Genomic DNA, 17,926 nt, shown 5'->3' with positions numbered 1-17,926 from the left:
TGAACTTTTGAAGGTCACAATGCAGCTCATGACTTCAGGCTCCATCTCTTACAATGTCGATGCCAGTGCCACCAAGAAGCCTTTAGGCTTCAAGCTCTGATACCATGTTCAAGATTCAAAGAGAGAGAGAGAGATGAGGACATGGTGTTATAACAAAGAGTTGTGAACTCCCATTGTTCTCTACTTCTCATTATTCCATAATGCTTACTAAAGTCTAATCACACATAGCTGAAAAAGCACTAGGTCACTAACTAACCGTACCACTAATTGTGGTTGAGTTTGACTGACTCAATTATTATAATACACATGGAGAGTGACAGCCAAAATGATAGCTGTCTAGATAAGGTCATCCATGTCAGTGATACTGATCACGAGCTTGATTCTCAACAATCTGTTTGGTGGGTTACTTTCAACCCCTACATGCCTCCTCCCTCCAAATCGTCACGACAAACGGGGCATCATTTTTTTTAAATGAAAAAAAAACGCCCCCTCTCCATAATTCGTCATTTTTTTTGCGGGGGTAGGCCTTTAAGTCATGAGCTTTCAACTCTCCCCCCACTAGTCACTTTCACACTTCTTATTGGCCCTTTGTGCCCGCTTCTAGCTTCTTCTCTGTATGGTGCACGATTGGCAATCTGGAAAATCTTGCATGTTTTGATCCATGTCCCAAAGGGCCAAGAAGTTGTCCTGCTTCAATCTGATGGTCAAAAAAATTATTAAAAATCCACAACCATCAGAACGGTCAAAATTGGCATTCTTGTCTTCCATTGTCTCTTAAAACTGTCAAATTCATGTCTTCCGCTTCCATCGGCTTTGAATTACAACGTAAAATTTGGATATTTTTTCTCCTTTCTAGCACTTCTTTGGTGTTTAAATTGTGCTTCAGCAATACCTAATGTTAATTTCCTTCTTCATCTTTGTTGAGGGCTGATTTGACTTGTTTTTTGAGCTAATTTTTGTTATTTTTGTGAACTAAATGTTTGATTTTGTGATGGAATGATTGGTTTTTGTTGACTTTGGAAGTTTTTTGGATTTTTTTGGGACGAATTAAGTAGGTTTCAGAAGCTTATCATGGTTTTTGCTTGAGATATGATGTATTGATAAGTTCTGTGATGTGTATATTTGGTTTTGATAGGTCCTATTTTGCTTTTGTTTTGATCTATTTTCTTTATGTTAGTGAGGTTAAGATTGTGAATAAATATTTTGAGTAATAATTGAGAGTGTGTTAGAGGATTTATGATGGTTTGAAGTGGTTTTGGTTTGATCCATATGGTTTTTATGGCTTCTGTTGACCTTCTGCAATGTTTTTAAAGTGTTGTATGTCATCTATAAGCCTCGGTTTGCTTCTTTATGTATTACAATGGATGGATGTTTAGCTTGAGAAATTTTTAGCAATATTGGAAGAGGAATAATGCAAGCTTGAAATAGCTTGAAGAAGTAGTTGATGAAGACTTGAACTGAAAAATGAAGTGATAGTGACATTAACGAGCTCTCAAGGGACACTATAGTGGCTTTGGTGACTCTTCTTCATATAAAGCATACCTCTTGGGAGGGGCATCCACGAATAAGAGATAATTATTGAGAGTTATTCTTTGGTATTTCAACATAATATTGAGAGATAGTATTTGTGAGAGAGATAGTGTGTGAGAGATAGCCAATTCTCTATGAAAAACATTGTATCTATGAGTAAGACTATGAGAGAGATTGAGAGAAATATTATGAAGACTATGACGATGATGAAATATGAATACTATGTGATGAATTCCATTCAAAGCTGATAAATTTTTTGTGTTTTTCTAGTTCTTGGATGGCTTCTATGAAAAATATGAATCATATATTGAAGATTTGTTGTGATAAATCCATGGAAGAGTTACTATATGATGCTACATGAAGGTTGCTTATTCTTGGTATTCTTTTTCTTCTTGTGGTTGATTAAAGTGTGAAGAATATACTTGTTGGTGTGACAAGATAGATTTTCTTGCATTATTTTCCCTATTTTCTTGGTGTTCCCATTAGGGCTCCATATTTTTTGTGTGCACCCAAGGAAGACTGCCATCAATAAGCATTTGCAAAGACTAAAAATGAAAGAAAAGACATTGTTGAAGAGAAAGAAAGTAATAGAAGAGTGTAGAATCCCTAGCACCCTTGAAGAATTAGAGATATTAATTTCCAAAGATACTTTCTACAATAATTACATTTCTAAATGGTGAAAATATGTCACTATCTTGATGTGGAATCTATGTGGTGGATTGATTCCATTGTCTTCTGAATATACATAAATTTGTATCACTATAGCCAATTTTTTTCCACAAAACTAAAAGAGCAGATCCAAAATAGAGAGAATGACCATCCATGGGAGATTTGGCCTTCATGGAAGAATTTTCAAACATCATCAAGTGGGAGATTGTGAAGAAGCTCTAAGAGTCGCCAGTGGTGGAGGTTCGCAAAAATAAGAAGGAAAATAGTTGGGACTTGTTAATGGATGCCCAACAATAAGATACGTGGGATACTTGGTGCACTAACAACATTTTGTTTGTCCAATGGTAACCCACTGGAAGCTAGTAGATAGAGTATTATTCACAACATGTGCTATTGAAACCCTTTGAAGTTGATATTATTAGGACAATGGCACTATGGAAATCCTTAGGAGAATGAATTTTGATACCTTCAGAATTGAATATATTTCCCTCTATAGTGTGGAGCCCCAAGAGGAACACCAAGGAAAAGGGATTTCTCTTGCAAGAAAATCTATCTTGTAACATCAACAAGCTTTTTTATTAGGTTTCATATGATCACAATGAAGAAAAGAACACCAGGCACAACAAATCTTCATGCAGCATCATGTAGATCTCCCACGGATTTGATAGAATCAACCATATTCTTCAATATCTTCACAAAATCCATCAATATAACAAAGAAAGCAAAGGAATACACCATCTTTGAATGGAAATACATCACATAGTATTCATCTTCAATATCTTCATAGTCTTCTCTCTCAATCTCTCATATACAATCACTCTGTTTTAGTAGAATTGGCTATCTCTGACTCTCTCTCTCTCTCTCTCTATCAATAATACATCATCTCCTCAATACAATCTCTCATAATCACTCACAATAATCTTCTTAGGTCGTGGATACCCCTCCCAAGAGGTATGTCTGATATGAAGAGCCACTACAGTGTCCTTTCATAGCTCACTACTATCACTTCACTCCAGTCTTTACTTGAGTCTTCAGCAGCTACTTCTTTCACTTCTTTTAGCTCTTTTGCACTTGTATTCACCTCTTTCCAAGGCTAGAAAACTTTCCCAAGCTACACTCTCATCCATCAGAACACATACAGAAGCATACAAAACAGTCACAGTACAGTACCAGAATAGCTACAGTACAGAGACAGAAGCTCTATAGAAGACCTACAGAAGGTTACAGAAGGTCATCAAAACCTCATAACTCATACTCAAACCATTCCAAACTATCAAAAACTATTAAATAAGCTTTCACAATATCTCAATCTTCATCAATGATCAATCCATGCTTCATACAGAAGACAATCAGAACAAAACAGAAGATATACAGAAGGTATACAGAACCAATCAGAACCTATCAGAACATCACAGAACCTCATATCTCCACTAATAAACATCATGAACTCAATAAAACCATTCCAACCTATCCAAAACACTCTCAAACCACTTCCAAACCAATCAATCATCTCATAAAATCAACCATTTAGCTCTCAAAGAGAACAAAAATCAGCCAAAAAATAGGTCATTTCAACAATCAACATATCCCCACACTTAATAAGGAAGCGTCCTCGCGACCCAGAAAAAAGGGAATACAAGTTCATTCAAAAGCTCAACTTTGATATTCAATATCTCTTCAAAAACAGTCTATCCAACCACGACCCCAACTTATAACCTGTATCTGATATAAAAATACAACGAAAGGAAAACCCTTTATACATTAACACTTCTTATCAAACTAGAAAATCATAACAAACTTGTAAAGGATATAAGAGGTTTCTTCTTATGCTGCTGCATCAGCATCTTCTTCAACTATCCAACCACGACCCCATCACCACAATTCTTCAAAATGTAGCTCGCACGAAAGCCAATCGAAGAGGCAACCACCACGATCTTATTACATAAATTAACCCACAACACAAACACTACACACAACACAACCATCTGAATGACTCCTCCAAAAAGAGAGATTTATCATTAAAAAGCATCCACCATACATTGGAAAAGGTATCAATGAAGATGATCCCTCTTGAAAGATTGGTGATTTCGGAAATGGTCCATAGACAAGGATTCATCTACAAATGTCTTGGGAGGATTCTGAAAAAACTGAAGGCAGCACATCCTTTCCAACATGACAAGGTATCTGCTAGGCAAACACAGGGCATGAAAATACAATATATCCATCTTGCTGGGAATCAATGCTCACATTGACATTCATACACAACTTTGGAATAGGCTTTGAATCATTATGAGAATGCCTATGCATATACGCCAGGTACCAAGCAAAATGAGCAATCAATCTCACTGAAGGATCTGCAGACTGAGAATACTGATGAGCAAAATGAATATAGTTCTGGTATGCTTGACTGGCAGTTGTCCAATCTCCTGGAATTATTGGCTAGTTTATCTGAGGTCCTGTAAGAGAATCATTCGAGCTCCATCCCCTTCTTCTGGAAATTTGATGATCAAACCCGTCATAGTCACTAACCAACTGAGGTGGTTGAGAGATAGAAGTGGCAGGAGATGGAAGTGGAATAAGGAAAAGTGGATGAAGAGATGGGTAGGCAAAATCATAAAAGGAAGAATAATTTAAAGGAGTGGTTGAAAATTTTAGGGAATCACTTAAGAAGGGTGTTAACTGATAAATAGGAAAGGTAGAAGGTACATGAATGGATGGAGAAGGACATGTTGGAGAAGGGGAAAATACTCTATCCTCGATAAAGGAGCAGTATGTAAATATGGAAATTTGAGGAAAAGATTGAGGTTGGAAAAGATGGGGTAAGATGGTTGTGGAATTGGTTTGATAGAGGGAAAGATATATATCATAACGGTGAGCCATTTGTTGGTAGTAGGGTAGGAACAGAAGGTCCTAAGATAGATCTTCTCTGATAGGCATAAAAAAAGGTAGAATAAAATGGATTATGTTTGGAAAGATAAGCTAAGAGATCCACCCTCAGTTGGTTAGTGCTCTGGGCATAGGTAGGGGCTGTGTTTTGTCTTTGATTCAGTACCACAGAATCAATCATAGTATGGCAGGAATTATCAGCGCAAGTAGCCACTTTGGAGGAGTAACTCTAAAATATGTAATCTATGTGCAAATCCAAATGGTTGACATACAAAACAGTTTGTAATACCACGTCTCCCACATACCAAGCCGTATCCACTTCATCTGGAATCAACAAGTCTCCTCGTAGATACATATATGACATCAACATGGTATCGGTCGTGACAGAATCTTCAAACACCATATGGACCACCTCTATCAGCAACTCAGCAGACCAAGCCCCATTCCAACCATCCTCTAAAATAGGAAGATCCATTATTGAAAGCTTCATGTAGAAGGCCAACTTCTGTAATTGATAGTGGACAAAGAAAGAATGGTCTGGAGGAACATATTCCTGATATTGCTCAAATGTAGACCATAACAAATCCATACAAGATTGCAATCTTTCCACTTTATCTTGGAAGAGAGGACACAAGGTAGCCTGTCTCTGAAGAGCTGCCAAGTCCTGCTGTGAGAGAGAAGGGATCAAGGGAACATGAGGGCTTGGAGGAATAGACCGTGAATTTGCCAGTTGATCTTGCAACTACTTGATTTGGGAAGCTTGTGATTCCACTTTGTCATTAGCAGTCTGTAAGGCTAAAAGTCTGACATCTAAAAGAGTTTGGAACTCTTGCGCTTCTTTAGACATCTCTCCTTCTCCTCTGAGAGGCTAGTAACCTCTGATTGAGCCTCTATTAATTGAATCTTCAAAGAAGATATCTCATCTCTTTGCGTTGCAACCAGTTGGGTTTGTTGCTCCATCTACCTAAACAAATCTGCTAGGGTATCCTTAGCAGAGGCTAACTTGGATGTTGCCTTATGCAACTGGTCCTTAGACTGCATCAGTTCTTCATAAAAGGAAGCGTACAACTGACAGTTCAATGGGACTCTGAATGTCTTTACATAGAAAAGGAATGGCATCTCCCGAGACTAGACTATTCAGTGAGGGGACTGATATATCCAACGAACCTTCTCGATGTGCTCTGAACAGGTTATTACATGTGAGATAACCAGGGAGATCACTGCCAGAGGTAGCAGGAATGGACACTGAAGGAAGAACTGAAGGAACTTTATCTGCTACCCACTTCAAGCATTTGCGTTGGATGACCAGGGGAGACGGAGAATCCAAATCCTCTATATCAATTGGTTCTGACTCATCTGAAGGTGGAGGAGGAGGTACTGGATCAGATGGAGGAGGTGGAGGCACACTCTTCTGTAAACCTGAGTAGGTTAAGAAGGCAGACAAGTACGATCCATAGGTGACATTGGTAACATTGCCCCTAGTGACTTTGACAAAATATTGATCCATCTTAGTGAGTAGGTAAGTGCTCCAATCAATAGCTACTCCTTTTAACACCATCCTTGAAGCTGTAAAGAGCTCTTTGGACAAGTAATGGGATGGCGTTTTTGGAGGCATAAACCTATCTTGGAGAAACTGACAGACCAACTTCCACACATGATCAGTGATCATGGAAAAGGAAACTCCTGAAGAGTTGATCACCTTCTTAACATCCAGAATTTTCCTAGTCTGCTTTTGTAACATCTTCAAAATCTCTTTGTTAGAGAAAAGCTGGCGAGTTGTAATAAAGGGTTCACCTTTGGAGGGAAGAGACAGAGCCTTCCCAAGGCCTCAAGGTGTCAAAGTCATGGAAGTACCCTGGACCAGTCCCGATTTCTTGTTGTAGGAGGCCAGAAACTCGTCACACATCGATGGATCCTCTGGAAGCAATGGAAAGGAGGCAGCCACAAAAGTGGCGAGTCCCGCCTTCCTGAGAGGCTCAAAAGTGAGTAGGGAAGAGTAATCCCTACTGACTAGTGGGACATACTAGATAGGGGGATGAGCGTGAGAAGGCGCCATTCAGATGGTTACACACACACCACAAACACAGACAAATAAGGAGAATGCCTGCAAAGGAACAAACAAAAATCGAGGATAAGATATCAACCAAAACGATAAAACGTGACTCGACCAACTATCCCCAAGCAAACCACAGCCTAGAAAAAATTCGACATGACCTCTAGACATATGCGACTGAAAGCTTCATGCTATGCATCATGCAAACACCCAAATCCCCGTATCAGGCAAAAAAGAAAAAAAACTACACACCGTACCCTTAACCGTAACAAAGAAACTGAACCAAAACATAACAACAACCCACACATATCAAGACCACAACTTTGATAATTAGTTTTGACCATGGAGACAACTCCGAAGACTTCGCATACCCATCCCACGAAACGAGTTCATTAAAAAGGGGAAATAAGTGCAGTGAGGGAAAATTAATTTAATGAAAGGTTCATTTTAATAAATTATTAAGAAATGGGTGAATTTTTATTAAGTGATAAACCTTATCAAGAAAACGGCGGTTCCTTCTTAAAATTTTAATTACCAATTATTAGGTTAAAGCGGTGCTTTAATCCGAATCCCGGACTTCGATACCCATACTTGGTCTCTAAATGCAAATTCATTTATTAAAAATTAAGGTGATGTGGAGCGCTTTTTTGCCAGCGCGTGCTTTTGTGACGGCTGGTTCATTTTAATTAAAATATTAAAGTGCATCTTAAGCGCATGCTAAGTGAACAGCGGGTTTATTTTTATTAAAAAATAGTGTGTTTAGCGCAAGCGCGCGTGCCATGGTGGTGTTTAGGGTTCATTTTAAAAATTAACCGTGAGGTTTTGGGTAGCGAGAAAAATAAAAATATAAAAGGAAAAAATACCTAGTAGTGGGTGTATGTGAATGCAAGGAATGCGCTCTTCTCAATCCAAAAATGTATCTGGATTTTTTAAAAGAATTTTCAGTTGGTGGTTTGAATGAAAGAGGATTTTTGTAGGAATTTAGGTATTTAATGAAGTATTTTGACAGCTTAGAAAATATGCCAAAAATAAGGAAAAATGTTAATGGATTTTTAAGGAATTTTTTTGGCAATTAAATTGGAATTTTCAACCATTTTTAATGATTTTTTTTCATTTTTTGGGGTATTTTTAAAAGAATTTGTAATTTTAAAATGGTCTGAATTTTTTTTTCTGAAATTTGCAGGTTAGAAAAAATATGGCAATTTGCTGCAAAAATAGTGGAAATTTTTCTAGATTTTTTTGTAAATTTTTTTTGTGAATTTTAAGCTTTTTTTGAATGATTTTTTTTTAAATGTGTCACTGTTTGTTTTAAAAAGGTGTTTGGGTATTTGAATTAACAATCCGGGAAAATACCTAGAAATAGGCTGCGTGTCAGCTGCGTGTGAACAGCCAGCTAACGATCTCCCGCACCCGCGCACGAACAATCACGAACACACGAACAACCACACGCGCGGGTGTCAAGGGCTGAGAAAAGGTGCCTGCGTGTGTCTCGGGGGTCTGCGGTTGTCTGCGGGGGGGGGAACAAGGGTTTAGGAATGTGGTGTCCTGCGGGGTGTGTTTCTGCAAGGGGGAACAAGGGTTTGGAAGGAGGTGGTTTTCTGCGGGATGGCTGCGTGACGGGGGCTTATGGAAGGGTTTCGGTGGTGAGGTTGCTGCGAGGGGGGGGGGGGGGGGAACAGTGGCTAGGAGGGTGGGGGTTTGCTGCGGGTGTGCCTGTGGGGGGAAAGGGGGCTTAGAGGGAGATTAAGTGTGTGTGTGTGACTGGGGGCTTGGGTGGGGGTGGGGGGGGGGGGGGTTTAGTGTGATGGTGGGAAGGGGGGCTTAGGTGGGGCGAATGTGGTGGTAGTGTGTTTGCAGTGGGGGGAAGGGGGGCTTAGATGGGGTAGGGGGTAGGTTTAGTGGTGGGATTGGGGGCTTACAGAGGGGTGGTGGGTTTAGTGTGATGGTGGGAAGGGGGGCTTAGATGGGGTAATGGGATGTTGGATGGGTAGGTGTGCTGGGGTGGGGAAAAGGGGGCTTAGATGGGGTAGGGGTAGTGGGGTTGTGTGACACGTGGAGGAGGGGAGGTCAACGGGCAAGGCAGGAGACCCAACGGCGGCCCGGCGGTTGCAGGCCGCACGTTAGGCGGTCGGCGGCATGGGAGGTAGGGTGCGGGCGCAGAGGGCAACGCGTCACGACAGCGCTTCAGAGGGCGGCAGGGAGGAGGTAGGGAGGCCCACGAGCACAGGCGTCGGCGACCACAACGGGGCCACAGGGCGGCCACGTCAGTGAGGAGGGGGCAGGTAGCACAGGGCGGGCAGAGGGCGTCCACATGGCGCTCGGCAGCAGTAGAGGCGGGTGATGGTGGGGACGAGGACGGCACGGCTGCAGGAGGCCACGGCAAGGCGGCGTGGCGGGGAAGAGCCAGTCGGAGAGGAGGGGGCAGCGAGGCCACTAGACGAGGGTGTCGGCGGCAGCGTGGAGAAGGGAAGGGAGGAGAAGAGCAGAGGAGGAGGAGGGGAGGAAGGAAAGGAGGAACAGAGGAGGAGGAGGGTGAAGGAGAAGATGTAGGAGGTGGAGATGGAGGAAGGGGAAGAACGCAGGGATTGGAGAAGGAGAGAGGTAGGCAGTTGGGGGGGGAGGGTCGGGGAGAGAGAAGGGTAGGGTGGGGGGGATAGGGAAGGGTGTGGGGGGGTGGAAAGGGTGGGAGGGCCCATGGGATGGGGTGGGCATAGGGGAAGGGGCAGGGGCCCATGGGGGGTGGGCATAGGATGGAAAGGGCGCCCGAGGGGTGAGGGGTGGGAGGGGTACGCCCATGGGAAGGTGCCCAAGGGAGGAAATGGGCGGGGGGGCCCATGAGAGAAAGGCGTACCCCCATCAAATTTGCCGTGACGGGATCGGAATAGCGCTCGGATAGCGGGACGAGACACGCGGACGCGACCGGGGCACGTGGAGACGCGTTAAATAAAAAACGGGCGCGTTCACGCACGGGACGAGGCGCGCGAAAACACGAAAAAATAAAGAAAAATTAATAACTCCCAATTCGATCATCAAAACGAAATTCCATAAAAACAAAAAGTGGGCAGGACGGCAGGGGAAAGATAGGGAAAATGTGCAACGGGGGTTTCGGGGGAAAGACAGTGAATTCACAAGCAAAAAATACGAAAAATGGGTCACAAAACGCAATTAAAAATTAATATCGGAAGATCCATGAATCGGAACGAGGTTCAAGAAAAAGGAAAAATGTGCAGAAAGATGTGTTCGACAATCCTATCACGTCAAAACATAGTTCCGATTGAGATAAGATGCATTCACATGGGAAAAATCCAAAAAATAGACCCGAAAATGGAATCAGAAATTAATATTGGACGAACCGCTCGCCAGAATGACATACAGTAAAAAGGGAAAATGTCCGCAGGAAGGGGGGGTATAGGGTTGTCATGTCAAAACGCCATTCCAGTTGAAGTAGGAGGGGTTCACAGGTGAAAAACACCAAAAATACATCTGAAAACACATTTAAAAATTAATAATAATAAATCCAGAAGTCAAAATAGGATGGAGGAAAAAGGTAGGGGAAGGCGCGGGAGACACGGCTGTCAAATCAAATTGGAATTCCGATGCAAACAGGGCAGGTTCACATGGAAAAATGTCAAAAAGATGCACGAAAAAGTCTTAAAAAACCGTAAAAGTAATATATGGACAAACCGTGCATCGAAATAACACAGAGTAAAAAGAAAAAATATCAGGGGGAAAGTTGTTGTCAAGGCTATGACGTCAGATCACGGTTCCGAAGCAAGAAAAGTGCGTTCACATGGGAAACCGGCTAATGTATGTAAAATGCTTGAGAAATTAATAACTCGAAAACCGTGCACCGAAACAAGGGTAGGTAAAAAGGAAAAATTGTCAGGTCAAAGGGAGGAATAGGGCTATAAGGTTGGATGTGGATGTCGGGGAACGTAGGGTGTGTTGACATGACAGGACATCAAAATCAGGGAATGAAGGAAAACTGCAAGGGAACATCCCCGAGGGTGGGTGGAACATAAACGGGTGGGTGGGAAAGGACCCCATCAGGGTAAAAGCAAGGCATGGTATAAAGACATTAGCAGGTGGAGGCATATGCAGAGGGGTATGCAATGTAGACCCACATGGACGCGTCCCCACACTTAAAACCTTAACGGATAGGTTTAACCGAGCAACAGGGACCTAGGACCACGCAACAGACCATCCACTAACGTCCCCACACTTAAAACATGAACGTCACTAAAAAACAGAAGGTGTAGGGTTAGCAAAACTTAGCCCATTTTGTCGAGAATCAAGGTTGATTGTCGATGGCACTTCCACTGTCGTTGTCGGCTGCAAGAGGTACCAAGGTATCTTCTCAGCACACGTCCTTCATGGCAGGGACCATGCGGCAGCACCCAGGGAGGTAGCTGGTTGAAGGAATCATAGGAAATTTGTCGATGATGAGGGATATTGCACTCAACTCACAGTCACTCAAAGGGAATGAAAGAACTATCACTCACCCCAGGACTAATATTACTCGAGGAAGAATGATTGAAACCCATATCTCGTATCCGGTTTAGGAATCGACAAGGGGGATGGTGCAGAGGGAGTATGCCAGGATGCACAGTTGATGGTGCATTAGTGCGTCCAACCCGTCTGGCATAAGTGCAAGGAGGAAGGCAAGGGAGCCTTACAGTGCAGTGTACAGAACAGGGTGACGTGTCTTGTGAAGGCGGTAGAGACCCACCCCGTGGGTGCATAGGAAAACGGGAACATACCTGACTCCAAGTGTCGTAATGTCCCTCAATCTCACCTCTCGGTAAATGATTGAAGAAACTCTAGTCACACTCAGCCTACCCTCTGTCTCACGCTCTATTGATAGATATAGGAGGGCAGCCCTTTCCTGAAACCCATTGATGTAATCCTCACGGTCACTTGTGCAAAGGTTGTATGCCTTGTGCGCAGTTGATGGTGCATTAGTGCATCCCGCCCGGTGCTAGCTTACGGTTCGAGAAGGAAGGCTAGGGAGCCTTATGATGCACTGCACATAAACAAATTGTGCTTTGTGCATTGAGAGGCCCATCTCGTGCATGCAACACTTCATTCACACTTCTCACTTCTCATTTGATTTAAAGGGAAAAGACTGGTCACTCGCCCCACCCTCTGTCTCACTCTCTGTTGATAGTTTCAGAGGGCAACCGTACTCACTTTCCCATCTCGTTAGGATGAAAGCTCACATCACTCAAGGGGTTGTCAATGAAGATCGCGTCGTCAGTTGTGAAGAGGCGTACCCAGGGAGGTAGCCATTAGATCTGGTACTTCAATTGGTTGTAGAAAAGATCGTCTGCGAAAGGGGACAGACAGACTGATGAAGTTGCAGAGACAGCGCACCAAGGGAGGTGGCTTCAAATTTCTTCTGGACAATTTTCTGCTGGCGAGTCAGTTATTCTGAACTGCGGGGTGTTACCAACTTTTCCACATCCAGCTTCCTGCCCAAGGGTGTTTGCCACCTTTTCTTGGAACGAGGCCTGCTATAACAGAGAATTGCTTCCTTTTCTCCCATAACAGATTTTCTTTTCTTTTCTTTTCTTTTTTCTCTTTTCTTTTTCTCCTACTCTCGAGGGTGTTTCCACCTTTTCTCGAAGAATAGGTCGGCATGACAGGGACTTAAGTCCTTTTCTCCCATGACCGATATGCATATTTATTTATTTATTTTGTTTTTTTTTCGAATTAAGCAAGGGAATGGTGGAAATACCACTTGTCAGAACCCACCTCGCCACTGTCACGCTGGTGGAAAATAGAGGATAAGAGATCAAGGCTGGAAGGTGGGGCTGAGGGGACAGAGGGTTGCATCCACCTCATCAGAAGTGGCTGAAGAACTGCTATCAGAAGTAGCATCATAAGAGTGAGAGTGCCACGCCAACAGGGAAAAGGATCAGGTGACCGTGATTGTTAAGATCCCCAAGGAGGGAAGTACTTCTTCAAACGATATCCATTGATCAGAAAGGGATCATCAGAGGCATCAATGGTCCGCACTTGGACAGAGCCATTAGGGTTGACAGCAAGTACCTTATATGGGCCCATCCACCGCTGTTGAAGCTTGCCAAATCGTGAATCATAGGCTAGGACCAAATCACATTCTTTGAACTCCTTGTGCTTGATGAAGCTGTCATGGTAAGCCTTGCATCGAGCTTGCGTGGCTTCCATGCACTGTAGAGCCATCCTGCGAGTTTCGTCCAAACATTCCAGGTGCAGGAGATGGCGTTGCAGTGAATCATCGTCCCCCAAACACTCTTTGATAGCCACTCGCAAAGAGGGCAATTCCAGTTCAACAGGGAAAACAGCTTCTATACCATACACCAGCTGAAAGGGTGTCTGTCATGTTGCTACTTTATGGGAAGTTTTGTACGCCCAGAGGGCCTCTGTAAGTCGATCATCCCAATCACGACGATGTGCGGAAATCGTCCTTGTCAAAATTGAGCAGAGGATGCGATTGGTGACTTCGACTTGGCCGTTGCCTCTGGGGTAGTAAGGAGTGGACTTGCGATGGCGGATCTTATACAGCTCTGTCAAGTCTTCCATGACTTTATTAATAAAATGAGTGCCTCTATCACTTACCAGCTCTAAGGGACTGCCAAAACGGGTGATGATATTCTTGTACATGAATAGGGCCACGCTGTTACCATCGTCCCGCTTTAGGGCTTTAGCTTCACACCACTTTGTGACATAATCTGTATATATGAGGATGTATCGGTTCTGTTTCCTTCTGGTGGGAGGATCGATCGGGCCTACAAAGTCGATGCCCCACTTCTCAAACGGCTTCAAAGGAAGGATAGGTTGCAGTGGCATGGCACTTGTCTTCGTGGGTTTCCCCATTCTCTAACAAGCATCATATCTTTTACAGTAATCATAGGCATCCTTGTGGAGGGTCGGCCACCAGTATCCTGCTAGCAGAGCCTTCCTAGCTGTGGTTTCTCCTGCAAAGTGGCCTCCACATGGCTCGTCATGGCAAGCCTTCAAAACAATCCCAATCTCATCTCCTGCAACACATCTTCTGAGCACTTTATCTTTGCCTTTCTTGTACAGTGCACCGCCTAGCAGGGTGTAGGGGGCTGATTCCAACATAAGCTTCTTCCTTTCCCGACTAGAAATGCTAGGAGGGTATTGTTGGGTTGCCAGCAGATTGGCAATGTTTGCATACCAGGGGGTTACAGTTTCTACCAGGAATAGGGAAGCATCAGGGAGGTTTGGATCATCCTGCTCCTCGTCTACAATTTGCGAGATACGTGACAGATGATCAGCCAGAACATGGGAATGACTAGGTTTGGTAATTACCTCAAAGTCAAACTCCTGGAATAGAAGGAGCCATCTCATCATTCGTCCTTTCACGTTTGCTTTGTTCTTCAGGAAGGACAGGGCCTCATGATCCACATAAAATTTAAAGTGAGTAGATAGGAGGTAGTGGCGGAACTTTTCTAAGGCAAACACCATTGCCAAGCACTCAAGCTCTGTCACTGTATAGTTCCGTTCCCTATCAGTGACTTTTTGGCTTGCATAATAGATGGGTTGATCCAGCTTCGAGGAGCCCTTTTGACATAGGACAGTGCCTAAGCCTTCAATAGATGCATCAGTGTGGACATGGAACTCCTTCGTTCAATCAAGAGGTTGTAGAATGGGTGCCTCAATCAGACACTGCTTCAGAGTGTTGAAGGTTGTGTCACATTCTGCCGTCCAAACAAACTCTGCATCTTTCCTCAGAAGCTTGTGCAAGGAGGTTGCCTTTGTTGCAAAATGAGCTATGAACCTTCTATAGTAACCCACATAGCCTAGAAATCCCCTCAACTGTTTGAGGTTGGTGGGTGCTGTCAGAGCTGCCATCTTTTCGATCTTTGCAGGGTCTGTTGATATCCCTTGTGCAGAGACAATGTGGCCCAACAGAACTCCAGAAGAGACCCCAAAGATGCATTTGTCGGGGTTGAGGAAAATCCCATACTCCCGGCATCAGTCAAAGCATTGTTCCAGGTGTCCCCAGTGTTCCCGGATCAAACTATAGACACAGAAGTCATCCAAATATACCTCAATAAAGTCGTGCAGATGATTTTGGAATGCGGCCATCATGACTCGCTGGAAAGTAGTAGGGGCATTGCAGAGCCCAAATGGCATCACTCGGTAAGCGTAGGTCCCCCATTCTGTGGTGAAGGTTGTTTTGGATTGGTCTTCTTCCGCGATTTGGACTTGGTTATATCCGCTGAATCCATACAGAAGGGAATAAAGCTCATGTCCTGCCACTGTGTCCAATAGTTGGTCTGTGAAAGGGATAGGGAAGTGATCTTTCTTGGTCTTGGAATTCAACTTGCAGAAATCCACACATATTTGAAGCTTGCCATTCTTCTTGGGTACTACCACGATGGGTGAGACCCATTCACTATTTGCCACTGGATAGATGAATCTCAGCTTCCAGAAGCTTCAGTAGCTCTGCTTTCACCAATGTGGAATAATTCGGGTTCATTCGCCTCTGTCATTGCCGTACTGGCTTGGCATCAGGCTCCAAGTCAATATGATGCTGGCATATTGTGGGATCAATCCCCTTTAGGTCTTTGTAGGACCAAGCAAACACGTCCAAATTCTCTTTCAACAAGTTGTACAAAGTTGACAACTCCTCTTTTGGTAGGCTGCTACCCACCTTCAAATGGCGTTCAGTGCCATCTGCATCCACAAAAGTTAACTGCCTTTCACCTTCTACTTCACGAATGAAGGTCCCACGGACTACTTCTGGATACAGATCCGACTCCTTCAAGGGAGTGGTGTCCTCTTCCGATGTCCCACTAGAACCAACTTCTTCTGTTGGTGGAGACTTAGGTTGCTCCTTGAGATGTTGGAATGGGATTAGAGTCGTTTCGGGTTTGGTTTCACGATTAGTTACCTCTTGGCTTGAAGACTCCTCTTTTGATGACGCATCCAGGAACGTCACATAACAGGGGATCTCTAATGCCTGTTGGATTTGTGGGACTGGTGCTTGTTGGCATGGTGCATCATCATCTTTCTTTGGCAAGGATGGCTGAGGACGGCAAGAGCCACTACTGAAAGACGACTTGTTCTTCTTCTTAACCCATTTCTTATAAAGATTTTGCATATGAGAAGATCCATTTACCAAACCAAATGGTACCATCACCATTCTGTCCCACAGCATGAGCTCGTTTGCTTCTGATGCTTTAGGAACTTCTTCTTCATTTGTATCCTCTTCAGGTGGGATAGATTCTTCTGGCTCACTTTCATAACCTTCTTCTTCCATATCATCTCCATCCTCTTCTGTCTCTGTCTCTGTCTCTGGCTCTGTCTCTGTAGGAGCTTTGTAAGAGAAGAACAGGTTCTCTGTTTCATCTTTTGCCTCTGTCTCTGGCTCTGCTATGGCCATGTAACAGGGAGAGCAGTACATCCATGCTTCTATCTCACTGTCAGAAGTGATTTCAGAAATCGTTCCTGGTTCAGGCAGGAAGTATTCACCCATTGATAAGGACTTTGCATCTTTTGGGAGTTGGCTTACAGTATCCACTGTTAAGGAACGTGCCACTGTTTTCTTGGGAAGGATCTATTTGACAGGAGTGCTATTATTTAGCAAGCTCTTCATTTGGAGCTTTTTAAGTGCTTCTTGAAGCTTTTTGGTCATCACTTGGATTTTTTTTTGTTATTTTATGGAGCTTTTTGTTTGATTATGTTATCGCTTTGAATTTAATTATTATGCAATTGCAAAGTAATCGCAAAGTATTGAATGCTTTGATCTCTAACAAAAAATAGGTATACAACTACTTCTGAAGCATGAAGTTTTAGCATAATTTTATAAGTTTATGAAGTAATCCCAATTTAAGTGAGATCCAAAGTCCATAGAGTCATACATAATTACTGAGCATCATCAAGCCCCATGGCATGCACTACCAATACAAGGCATCATTTTAAAAATAATGCAACTACAAATCATGTGAAATCATCATCGTCACTAGGATGAACAGATGGTGGTCCGCATGCCACATCAACCAAGCACTGGTTGTAGAGGCTAAAATCACCCTCAAGGCACATGCAAAAACGATGCATCTCTGTGCATGCTCTACCAAGGCCACCACAACCTGAAAAAATATCTAGCACATAGTCGAGATCCTCTGTGAACGTAGCAAGGAGCCACCTACAAAAGAAACCATTTAGTAACATCCATAACAAAAGCATGACATATCTTAATGCAAAGTATAAACCTGTCTGAGAGTGTATAACGCACCTATAAAAAACTAGTGATCTTTCTGCACCCCCTCGAACCTCTACACCATCCACATAAGTGTGCTCAAATGATGTGCCCTGGAGGTCTGTCTCGAAGAGGAAGCTACGAGAGGCAGGAAACCTGTATGGGCTAACCCTCTCGCCAGCCTCTCTATCATATGAAGGGACATGGATCCCTCGATAAAACAAGCCAATAGTAAGGTCCATGACCTAGCAATGCAGAATCATCTTGTTAGCTACTTAAACTTTTATTTTAAAAAGTTACAAGTTTGTCTTCAACACACTTACCTCCTCTCGAGTATCAGGGTTTCTATATCCACCCTCACACATGAGAGTCCATGTGCGATGGAGCTTCAATCCAATGGCATGAGCTCCTCTAAGCACTTTTCCAAAGTGTTGTGCAAGTCCCAAAGTCACCAAGAACCCCTTATCTGCCAAGAATCTATGGGCTAGGTCCATGACACCTTTGACAAGTGCACTAGAAAATGTATTCCATTCGGGAATCCCTTTCAAATGTAAAGATGCATAAGACCATGCAAT

General features: G+C 43.3%; 1 protein-coding gene across 1 annotated transcript; it reads right to left on the bottom strand.

Annotated features, from left to right (window-relative positions):
• Nucleotides 1–17,092: 17,092 nt before the first annotated feature.
• LOC148024725 (uncharacterized) lies at nt 17,093–17,716 on the bottom strand. The gene is made up of 3 exons (XM_087693607.1): nt 17,675–17,716; nt 17,388–17,596; nt 17,093–17,297 (listed from the first exon to the last, which is right to left on the bottom strand). The coding sequence occupies exons 1-3, from the start codon at nt 17,714–17,716 to the stop codon at nt 17,093–17,095; spliced, it is 456 nt and encodes a 151-aa protein (XP_087549733.1).
• Between the last annotated feature and the right edge of the window lie 210 nt (nt 17,717–17,926).

The sequence above is a fragment of the Lygodium microphyllum genome, chromosome 15 (assembly GCF_053477565.2).
Source record: "Lygodium microphyllum isolate KBCC chromosome 15, Lygodium_microphyllum_v1.1.10, whole genome shotgun sequence".
NCBI classification, from domain to species: Eukaryota; Viridiplantae; Streptophyta; class Polypodiopsida; order Schizaeales; family Lygodiaceae; genus Lygodium; species Lygodium microphyllum.
The sequence above is the reverse complement of the archived record's forward strand: the minus strand, read 5'-3'. Positions and strand labels throughout refer to the sequence as shown.

Excerpts from the sequence above, each read along its gene's own strand:
- LOC148024725 (XM_087693607.1), bottom strand. The coding sequence starts at position 17,716 with ATGTGTGAGGGTGGATATAGAAACCCTGATACTCGAGAGGAG. Across the intron at positions 17,597-17,674 it reads ACCCTGATACTCGAGAGGAG|GTCATGGACCTTACTATTGG; the intron begins GTAAGTGTGTTG and ends CTGCATTGCTAG. Across the intron at positions 17,298-17,387 it reads AGATCACTAGTTTTTTATAG|GTGGCTCCTTGCTACGTTCA; the intron begins GTGCGTTATACA and ends TTTCTTTTGTAG.